Source organism: Exophiala oligosperma (assembly GCF_000835515.1).
Source record: "Exophiala oligosperma strain CBS 72588 unplaced genomic scaffold supercont1.1, whole genome shotgun sequence".
NCBI classification, from domain to species: domain Eukaryota; kingdom Fungi; phylum Ascomycota; class Eurotiomycetes; order Chaetothyriales; family Herpotrichiellaceae; genus Exophiala; species Exophiala oligosperma.
Genome location: NW_015622818.1, coordinates 2,885,262 through 2,895,078, shown reverse-complemented (window position 1 = coordinate 2,895,078; position 9,817 = coordinate 2,885,262). Strand labels below are relative to the sequence as shown.

Genomic DNA, 9,817 nt, shown 5'->3' with positions numbered 1-9,817 from the left:
GAAGTCGTGGAAGGGGTAGAAGTGGTAGAAGTCGTGGAAGTCGTGGAAGGGGTAGAAGTCGTGGAAGGGGTAGAAGTTGTGGAAGCCAGAGAGGTCGTGGAAGGGGTAGAAGTGGTAGGCTGAGAACTCGTTGTCAAGTACGTGGAAGCCGTGGACGGAGTAGACGCGGTAGTTTGAGTGCTGGTACTTGGTGCGACAGAGGTAGTAGGTGTTGTCGAGGCAGTACTCATCACTGTTGTCGGCTGAGTAGTGACAGTGGTTGTTGTGACAGTGGTTACGACGGCTGTTGTTGTAGACTGAGTAGTCGTGGTCGGCTGCGTGACGCTAGACGTGGTCGATGATCCCTGGGTGGTGGTGATTATGTTAGTCGAGGAAGACGGCGAGCTGGGAGGGAGAGTGGTGGTTGAGGATTGTATCGTAGTAGAGGACTGCGCAGATGATGTAGACTGAGATGCCGTGGATGCGGTAGAGGTCGTTGCTTCCGCTGTCGTTGTAGATTGAATGGTGGTCCTCGTCTGACTTGAAGTCGTCGTCTCTGCACTAGTGCTAGGCTGTGAAGTCATAGAGGCAGTAGTCGTGTGCGTAGACGTGTTGACAGTGGCGGTTGAAGTACTAGTCGTAGACTCGGGGACAGTGGTTGAAGCGCCAGTCGTCATACTCGAAGTTGTAGTAGTGAGGGAGGACTGAGACGTCTCGGCAGTGCTGAATGTTGTAGTGCTCGAAACAGTGGTGACACTCGCCGGAGAAGACGTGCTGCTCGCAGCTGTCGAGGTCGACGTCGTGGGCACAATTGCTAAGCAGCGTCAGTAGAAGGTTCTGAGTGGTTGGTATCTCCACCTACCAGTACTAGTGAGAGTAATTGGAACGGCACATTGGGCACCAGGCACCAAGACAGCAACCGCACCGTCGATGAGACAAAATCCAGCCGACCCTGCTACGAGAACTGAGCCGCCATTGGTGAAGGAGAATGAGTCAAATCCTTCCGGCCTTGAGGGGGAGCGGATCAAGGGCGAGGTCGAAGCGTCAGTCTCAGTGCCAACGTACTTGTTGTCAGATAGCAATGGCTCGCCATTACCACTCGAGAAAAAGTGAGCTGCCAGGGTTTGGCCTTCGACTACGATCCCGACGTCAGACTGATCGAATCCCAGGAAGTAGGTGACTGGATCCCGCCGATTGCGCCGCCCTGGTGACGCAACAGTGATCTCTATCAAAAAGTCGCTCGGCAGGGGACTTGATGAGGTGGTCAGAGAACTTGATGAGGTGGTCAGAGAACTTGATGAGGTGGTCAGGGATGGGCTAGTTGTTGTTACAGAGCTCTCGCTCATGGAGGTAGTCGTAGTAGAAGGGGTGGCCAGAGAACTAGAAGAGCCGGGCTCACTGGAAATAGTCGAAGAGGCACTCGATGTGCTCTGCACGCTCGTCATAGAAGAGCTCTGCGTGGAAGTCTCCGACGCCGACGAACTCCGGAGAGTGGTTGTGGAAGTACTTTCTGACGTTGTCGTTGCAGTTACCGAAGACAACGTGGAGCGTGTTGACGAGGAGCCTAGAGTTGAAGAGGATGTGGACACTGGTGGCGAAACGGAGGATGTTGAACTGATGACAGAGGACCCTGATGGCGAAACGGATGATGTTGAACTGACAGAGGACCCCGAAACAGATGTCGTGGAGACTGGCCGTGTAGTAGTAGTAGTAGGAGGAGGAGTAGTAGTAGTAGTAGTAGTAGTTGTCGTTGTTGTTGTTGTTGTTATAGAGGTACTCCCTGAAATCGGGCCACTGGTGGAAGCGGGCGTGGTAGAGGGCACTTGTAGTAGAACCGGCTGAAGATGAGGCCGACGACATCGATGTGGACTGCACGTACGTTGAGGTTGTCACGCTGCTCCGTTGGGTTGGGGTAGTGGAAGGGATGGTCCAATCCTGCCAGCCGCTGGGGACAGGAATTGAGGTAACCCTGGAAGACATGAGCACGTCAGCTTCGAGACACCATGGGTGGCCGCCATCAATACTCACGTTGGACCGGGTAACACCCAAGGAGGAACAGTATAGGTGATGGTTTTGGTGACCGTCACGTCGAAAGTGAAAGTCGTTGGGCGGAGACAACTTCGTGTCACGAAAACGGTCCAGACTCGCCCAGGTACAGTGGTGACGGTTTCGGTGACGGTGGTAGTGGTAGTGGTCACCGCACCAGGGTGACGGCCCCCAATTGTAAGTATGATTGTTCTTGCCGGGACGTGGATGGTGGCTGGTGGTTCTCGTTGGGGAAATGCAAAGGTGAAAGTGCCCGCGGAGGAGGCGACGGCTCGAGAGGAGCAGATTGCAACAGCCTTGGTGGTTGTCGACGGTGCTGGCTGATAGATCCAAATCTCGGCGTGTTTCTCGCAGACCGTAGGACCGCGAGGACGATGGGTACACTCGATTGCCTCAACCTCTTGTTTCTTCTCGCCATTGTGACCTTCACAGGTGTCGCAAAGGCCGCTGCCCTTGTAGCCTGCAATTGCTAGAGGACCAATGTCCTTGTACACGGCACTCCATTCTTTAAGCACGGTCGTGCGAGCAGTCGCTGTGGTGGTGGTGGTGTGGCCATGATGGACTTTGGTCTTGACGTGAGTGTTGGTAATGGTACTTGACGAACGGGATATCAACACCGATTGTTCTGTACGAGTGACGGTGGTTGATGTGTCCAAGCAAGGAATAACCGTCGAGACGTATTCGTAGGTGTGGTAGGAGTACTCCGTTTTGCACAGTCGCCTGAAGCACGCAGTTCGCTCCTCACAGGTGGATATGGGCTGATACTGACTGGTAACGGTGATAATTGGTGGTGCGATTCGGGATGGTGCCTCGGGACAGGGAGTAACTGTCGCCAACGGCTTCGAATGATGGACGCCACTGGAAAGGACTCCATTGCCGAGCACCAAAAGCAAGGTAACGATGGAGCTACGCATTGTGTATGAATGAATGACTTAGGGTGAGAAAACAAGCCTGAGCGATAACCCTACCTGGAATAAAGAGTCATCAAGAAGACGGCCAGCAGTAGCGCAATGCTCTTGCTGCATGTTATATAGACCTTGTCGATTGGGAGCAAAGACACCGGGACGACATCTCCAGGGCTATTCTCACAGACACAAACCTGTCGCTGGCACAAGCGAGATTGAAATCTGGCAAGGGGCAGAGGACGTAGGCACAGGAAGTGTTTGTGTACCAGTTGTATAGCAACGCGGGTGGCCACCTACCTTCCTCGCCGCGCTAGCCATCCGACCATGGGTAGACAGTTCATTCTTGGTATTTCGGTTTTTCTGATATTTCAGTCACCAATACTGCAAAGGGTCTTGGTGGAGCCATCGTCAACCAGATACAGACCGAGTCGACAATGCCAGAACAGGAGGTGCTAAAAGTGTCACCTGTCAAGACGTTAGTCGTCGTCTCACTGTACCTTTTTAGGTCACCTCAGGTGATGATAATCTTGAAGAGCACCCTAAGGCTCAAGTTACTTATACCTAGACGTTAGTCTGTCACGTCAGTGAGATCTGCCTCAGCAGATTTATGTATGTTGTGTGAGAGAGGGACAAGCTAGAAACAGCAGAGAGGATGAATTCCTTTCACCGTCTATCCGTGCCAAGATATATTGACAGAAAGAGATAGCGCTTCGCGATATCATGAGGTGCGTAAGAGCGTGAGGAGAAAGACGAGAAGAGAGTAAGAAAAGAGCAAGTCGTGTGAGTCGTGAGCAGATCGTCTTGAGCAGATCATCTTGAGAAAGCGTTGCCAAGAGAGCTCAGAGCAGTATCGACCATTTGCTGGTGCCGCCAAGGTCGTTGATTACCGAGTTCCTGTTGTATCCAGGGAGGAGGGACAACGACAATAAAAGCGTTGGCAGTTCCAGCCTGATCAGTCAACAGAGATTTTAGTCAAACAATATGCACTTGACCAGAAAGACGTTGGTACGCACTCGACGTCGTTACCCAATTGGGCTTAGCGCGAGAGCAAAGGCACTGTCTTCGCTCGCACACGTACTACTCGCGCAGTTCGCCCATCTAGTTCTAGTTCCTCGTGTTGGTTATTTCCGTCAATGAGACTCCTATCGTTGTGAGATCCTGATAGACATGCTCAGCTGGAATGAAAAGGCTGTACTTTTTTTTACCGCCTCGTCCACGTGGCACCAATTGGTCCCCAGACGCCAAAAGTACAAGGCAGACTCCCATGATGAATCGTCTGCCTCCTTGGTGTACTTTGGTCCATAGGACATGGCCAAGGATCTCTTTTTCTCCCTCGTCTGGGTATATACCTTTTTCAAGAACTCAGTACTCATTACTTTCCTTGGTGGTACTCTTGCAGAAAAAGTCACTTATACTAACTCACCTGACAACTACGTTCCAATGTCAAGAAGCACCGACGTCGCCAGCCTTGCTGGGACGTGGGTAGGTGCTGGAATTGCCTTGATGGCCCTCATAACGATCATAGGACCGATATTGGTGTGGCGAGCCAGCCTCACGAAACGCCATAAGGCTCTGGCCGCGATAGGACGCAGAAACAATGGATATCTGTCCGACGGCGTTCCCTTCTGGCCTGGCATCAGGTTCTTCCGAGTTCTACGGATGCCCAATACGGCTGTTCCCAGAAACTTCACCGACGAAGAATGGGGAGATTTTGACCTCTCTAGGTTAAAGGTATGTCCAGAGTCTCCAGCAACCTGGGTCCAGTTCGGCGCTTGTCTTCAAGTTTACGGTCTGAAGATGAAATGTACAAAAGAAAGCACTATGTACGAAGACTCTTTCGTCCTGCCCGTACATCGGTCTTACTTGTTCAACTTTCTCGTCCTGGGACGCTACCGGGAGAAGAAGTCGAAGAAAAGTTCTCATTCATTGGGACAACGCCGACCGTCAATCCGTCTCACTCTCGCGCAGACATTTTCCCGGAGTTCACTGGATAACTATAACGTGTCGCTTCATGGCATGACAGGAACATTGTCTTTTGAAAAGCGGTCGAGTTACAGTTCTGAGCTTACTGGGAGAGTGGAATTCATTCGAAGCTTGGAAGCCTGTGAGAGTCATATTCCGAAAGACAAGCTATCACGGCTGTCGATGTTACTTCTTATGCATGGGTTTCTCTCTCTTCCATCTGGGAACCATATTTGCTGTATTATTGGCGAGTACGATCATCACCAAGAGGCTGGAGACGGTGATAGTTCAAGTGAATCAGACCATGTGCTGCTGTCTCCAGGTCCTAAACGGTCACTCACTTGGACAACATATGGCAGCGAAACACAACAAAAAGCAGACAAGGTACTTGAGAAATTGAAGATCGCCTTGTTTGGGCTACAGGCGGTGGAGCTGGAAGCGGGAAACACCCCCCCTGCGGGTCGAATCTGCTCCAATGCAGGTTGATGTTCTTCACCCAATGGAGTCGACCCCGGACGTGCAACAAAAGCTACTTGAGCTGGCCGGTATGACCTTTGTGCCCCCAGCAGAGCCTTACGTCCGTGTCTACACCGATGAACCTGGGCAGTCTTCACGAACTCGGACCAACCCTTCGGAGCTGACTGAGTGGGATTTGGCCTTCCTCAAGCGAGAGTCCGCCCGACTGTTTGCTTTCGCCCTTCTAACCATGCCGTGGAGTCCTCTGAATTACGTTCTAAGCAAAGGAGACCGCAAGAGCCTCATAGGCGTCATGCTGAGCGAAGCAGGCCCGAGCTGCGTCAGACTTTTGCTCCGTCTGAAGAAGGACCCGGGCATCATTAGTATGGAGTCTGGAAACTCCGCGGCCTTCCTCGCCGCCGTCGACAAAGCCTTGAATGGCAAGTTTGCGGTCCCAGAACTGTACGAGCTCGATGAAGCTCTCGCCTCACTGCAGCATGAGGTCCCTGAAATACCGCTGATGGTCGGTGTACTGGTCCTGACCAACCAGGAGTATCGCGATCTGATATACCAATCGACCCGGCACCTCGACAAAATCGCAAAGCCCTCGGATGTGGAAACCGTGTTCAACCTCGACACTGGCAATGTCACCGTGTCGGGCCCCTTTGGGGTGAAACACGTCTTTGTCGTTGACCAAGGAGAACTGTTGAAACACCTGCCAGGTCACACTGCGGGCCAACGCCGGGTCTTCCGGATCGACCATGCCACCATATTGTTGGCTGCCGTCAAGGCACACCTCCGGAGTCTGCTGTTTTCGGAATGCATCGATGGGTCCGACATCCAGAAGGTGATGAATTGTAAAGAGGATATCTACTTGATGTCTTAGATAGAATATAACAAGACTGGACCCTCTGCGAGAAGAGATCAAGGACGTGGAGATGCGCACAAAATGCCTCTAGAAAATTGAGGACATAGTATAGCTAATACCCGATGGATTCTTCGCAACGAATGAATGTAGGGGGGAAAAAGCACATCAGAAAGCAAGACTGGATTCGCATAATCACCGTCCGCAGGACGAAGTTCAAAAGGCCAATTTTGTCTGATGCGAGAAACATCTCTTTCGATTCTAGCTACATAGGTGCACTTTTGTCTAATTGTGTAGTTGCTCCCCCCTAAACCGCTCACTTGATGTAATCTGTGGACACAGCTCCAGCACCTGAACGCAATCAGCCAATGTTTGATATGATCAGTATCTTGCTCAAACAGCCGCACCGGAAATGAAGAACCACTTGTCAACGCTGCCATCGATCGGCGCAGGAGGAAGATCTTGTCCAGGTGGGACTCTGGAAAGCTGGCTGGCGTCGACGCGGTCTGGAGAGGCTTGATTTGTAACATTGGCCAAGTTGATGCCTCCTGGTTGTTGCTTTCCAGTGACGAGTCGGTCCCACGCATCGCTACACTCACGGATGATCTCCTCGGCGTACTTCTTGTTCTTGCATTCACCGCTGAAAGCGAATTGATTCTCCGGCTTTCCGTCTGGGATCTTGTAGATACGGAACCACTCGTTGGTGGCCCGGAGAAGGCCAGGCAGGTGACGCTCGACATCTTCAATGTCATTCAACTTGGGAGCCAGTGGGTCGTGGATCTATGATTCAGTGAGTCGAAAGTGGCGGTGAGAGGTAGGAAATGCCACTTACATCAATGACAATGATCTTCCAGTCAGTCTCTTCCTCGTCCAAGAGTGCCATGACACCCAAGACCTTGACTTGCTTGATCTGCCCAGTGAAGCCAACAAGCTCACCAATCTCGCAAACATCGAGCGGGTCATTGTCGCCCTTGGCCTTGGTCTCAGGGTGGACGACATTGGGGTCTTCCCAGGTCTGTACATTGTGAGTGTCCTGTATATGTCCTTCTCGAATGTTCACCCACTCTTGGGAAAGCACCATAGTTCCAGAGATAGCCCTTGTGAGGAAAGCAGTTGCGAACGAATCGCAGCTTGCCCTTCTTGACATCCTGCTTGATAGGATTCCTGCGGGGAGGTCAGCATCGGCGTCTAGACAGAGTAGGAAGGCTTCGCCGCATACAGGAACTCATCTTTCGAGATCTATCAAGTTGTTAGTGACCACGTGGCGGGCGAACGGAACTTGAAAAATCAGAGCACGAACCTCCAGCTTAGCATTGGACCATCGTGGAATCTCGACAACCATGTTCAGAACGGTTTGCTGCTCGTTGGCATACAGAGGAATGTCATGGAACGGTGAGACAGGAGTACCAGTCTTGTCCTCAATGTAGCATCTGAAGTCCCCGGTGTGCAGAGCGCCAACCTTTCGGGGCTGGAACTCTGAGGGCTGTTTGCTGTACGACATTGTGCGTTTGGGAGAAGAAGACGGAGCGGTCGAAAGATGCCTCGATATCGCTTCAGAACGTTGGGAAGCTATGATGGCGGAGGAGGAACGGAGAGGAGGAGAGGGAGTAGATTTTTGCGTCTGCGTGGAGGGAGCCAGGGCGGCGCGGGGTGTTTGCTGCAGTGACGATTGGCGGTGAAATGACGATAGACGCTGCTGGATGCAAGTCAAGCTCTTGTTACGGCTGAAGGGAGCAGGTTTAAATCTCGCGACAGAAGATCGAAGCATGTGCGTAGGAGGGAGAGTACAGATGGCGGATCGTCCTCGACGGCTTTCTTAGCACTCTAAAGTAGTTTCTTATTACTGTCCTTGCTTTGACCACGCTTTTCGGTGCACCGAGGCTTCTCAATTACAATGGGAAAATGGCGCCTCAATCTGTCCCGAGTTTTCTACGTGAACAAATCGGAGGCTCAAGGGCACTGGCTGACATAGGAAAGCTTTGCTTATATAATATGCATGACACGTGATCACAAATTATATCGTCGTAATATGATACTTCATCATCGCACGGCTTACCCCTATCAATTCAGTAGTAGAGTGCTTTTTGACTGGGTTTACCAGGGTTACCTGGACAGGTACCGACACTGAAGACTAGAATGAGGGCTATAACAGCCCTCCGTTCCAGGGCTGGCAACTCAACCCCAACCACCATCACCTGGGAGCGGGAACAATTCAAACCAGCTTGACCACCGTCTTTGGAGCTTCCTTCAACCACAGATAATCAAGCTGGACTAGTCCAACCCGGCGGTACGTATTACCCTCCACTCCCATTGCAACCCGTCTCAACACCAAAGCGTACGATAAGATGTAGTCCGGATATGCCACCGGAGCGTCGCCATTCTCACCCATCTCATTGAGCCTGCTATGGTCAACATCCCGCAGCACCGAAAGATGGCCACAGTAGAGCCGACTTGTGCTTTCCGATGGGTCACTGAGCGATATATCTCCAACACAGAAACCCGATTCATCATAAAATGGTCGTGCTTGGGTCAGCTCGTTCGAGTTTTGGGATCGAATCGAAAAGGCGAGTCCCCGGCCAAGTCTTCGCGGTTCTGGTGGCTTGAGAAATCTTTCGGCAGGTTGGATATCGCATGCACCGGCCGGAGCGAGGTCGACACCGACGCCGGACTCGACAGAGGAAGAGACGTCATCATGTCCGGCACTGGGGTTTCGAGCAGCTCAAACGCCCTGACTGGTCGGGCCTGGACCTTTCGTTCGTCGCGCTTTGATCGCCGGTCCTCAACGAAGCTGATGGGTCCTTCGTAAGCCATTCATGTCCATGACGGCAGAGCAAGATGTTGCAGGAACGTGAGGCCCTTGAAAACACCAGTACCAGCGAAGATGTTGGCCACCCAGCAAAGTTCAACGTGTAGGTCGCGCTCCCAAAGTCCGAACAAGTTCCTGACGCCTTTGTATTCGTCCATCTGTTTTGTTGTGATGAGTCCCGCCAAAGCCGCGAGCCGGTCGCTGTCATAGGCTAGCTGGCAGTGACTGAATATCTCGGGATTTTTTAGCCAGGGTTGGTAAGCGATGTGGTGCTCTTCCTTAGGTGGTACAAGGGAGTTCCTGCGGTGAGGGAGTAAATCGATTGGCGAATGAGAAGTAGCATTGTCTTTACGGTCGGTGTACTGTAGATGTGGGACGGGCACGGAGATGTCATCGGTTTTGGTTGGAAGAATCCTTCTAGAGGGCATTTGGAGGATGTGACAGCGAATCGACAAACGGTGTTATAGTAGTATATGTCGGACAGTCTTGCTGCTCCTCGTTTCCAGTCACTCTTGTCGTCCTGGACGATTCACAGTGCATCGGTCCACAGATATCAAACTTTCAAGGCTCTCGTCAAATCCACTGCTTCCCTGAAGACACTTGAGCCGAGAGTCCTGCAGTAGGTGTAGCCACCCCAGCAGGAGCTAAGCGCAACATAATCCGCATCCTCCTGGCCATGCACACAAGCCGGCGATCGTTTTTTCTACGCTACCTCGCGACAATAGTGGTCGCTGGCTATCCTCATCCGCTGAATGAAGGATGAGATAGCGGAAGGGAACCACCGTTTGAGGCTACCTC

The 9,817-nt window shown here is 52.1% G+C and overlaps 5 protein-coding genes across 6 annotated transcripts; 2 read left to right on the top strand and 3 right to left on the bottom strand.

The window, feature by feature from the left end:
* Positions 1-1,265: 1,265 nt before the first annotated feature.
* PV06_01004 (uncharacterized protein) lies at positions 1,266-3,009 on the bottom strand. Its single transcript, XM_016401581.1, has 2 exons — positions 2,008-3,009; positions 1,266-1,948 (listed from the first exon to the last, which is right to left on the bottom strand). Exons 1-2 carry the CDS (start codon positions 2,937-2,939, stop codon positions 1,375-1,377), a joined length of 1,506 nt encoding a protein of 501 aa, XP_016268634.1. The 5' UTR covers positions 2,940-3,009; the 3' UTR covers positions 1,266-1,374.
* Positions 3,010-4,149: 1,140 nt separating this feature from the next.
* Positions 4,150-6,234, top strand: PV06_01003 (uncharacterized protein; the record flags this gene model as incomplete). The annotated part of the gene is made up of 2 exons (XM_016401580.1): positions 4,150-5,224; positions 5,316-6,234. Exons 1-2 carry the CDS (start codon positions 4,239-4,241, stop codon positions 6,232-6,234), a joined length of 1,905 nt encoding a protein of 634 aa, XP_016268633.1. The 5' UTR covers positions 4,150-4,238.
* A 132-nt stretch (positions 6,235-6,366) lies between these two features.
* Positions 6,367-8,124, bottom strand: PV06_01002. Of its 2 annotated transcripts, XM_016401578.1 has the most exons (6): positions 7,514-8,124; positions 7,433-7,452; positions 7,278-7,377; positions 7,046-7,228; positions 6,621-6,993; positions 6,367-6,564 (listed from the first exon to the last, which is right to left on the bottom strand). In XM_016401578.1, exons 1-6 carry the CDS (start codon positions 7,979-7,981, stop codon positions 6,530-6,532), a joined length of 1,179 nt encoding a protein of 392 aa, XP_016268631.1. In that variant the 5' UTR covers positions 7,982-8,124; the 3' UTR covers positions 6,367-6,529. The 2 variants fall into 2 exon arrangements, with proteins under 2 accessions (XP_016268631.1, XP_016268632.1); XM_016401579.1 differs by having other exon boundaries at positions 6,367-6,993.
* Positions 8,125-8,644: 520 nt separating this feature from the next.
* PV06_01001 (uncharacterized protein) lies at positions 8,645-9,019 on the top strand (the record flags this gene model as incomplete). The annotated part of the gene is made up of 1 exon (XM_016401577.1): positions 8,645-9,019. One exon carries the CDS (start codon positions 8,645-8,647, stop codon positions 9,017-9,019), a length of 375 nt encoding a protein of 124 aa, XP_016268630.1.
* A 5-nt stretch (positions 9,020-9,024) lies between these two features.
* Positions 9,025-9,447, bottom strand: PV06_01000 (uncharacterized protein; the record flags this gene model as incomplete). Its single annotated transcript, XM_016401576.1, has 1 exon — positions 9,025-9,447. The coding sequence occupies one exon, from the start codon at positions 9,445-9,447 to the stop codon at positions 9,025-9,027; it is 423 nt and encodes a 140-aa protein (XP_016268629.1).
* Between the last annotated feature and the right edge of the window lie 370 nt (positions 9,448-9,817).

Bases quoted from the DNA above. Each gene is read 5' to 3' on its own strand.
- PV06_01004 (XM_016401581.1), bottom strand. From the start codon at position 2,939: ATGCGTAGCTCCATCGTTACCTTGCTTTTGGTGCTCGGCAATGGAGTC. The intron at 1,949-2,007 runs GTGAGTATTGAT...CATGTCTTCCAG, and splicing joins TGGGTGTTACCCGGTCCAAC to GGTTACCTCAATTCCTGTCC.
- PV06_01002 (XM_016401578.1), bottom strand. From the start codon at position 7,981: ATGCTTCGATCTTCTGTCGCGAGATTTAAACCTGCTCCCTTCAGCCGT. The intron at 6,994-7,045 runs GTAAGTGGCATT...ACTGAATCATAG, and splicing joins GGAAGATCATTGTCATTGAT to ATCCACGACCCACTGGCTCC. The intron at 6,565-6,620 runs GTGCGGCTGTTT...GATTGCGTTCAG, and splicing joins CAAGTGGTTCTTCATTTCCG to GTGCTGGAGCTGTGTCCACA.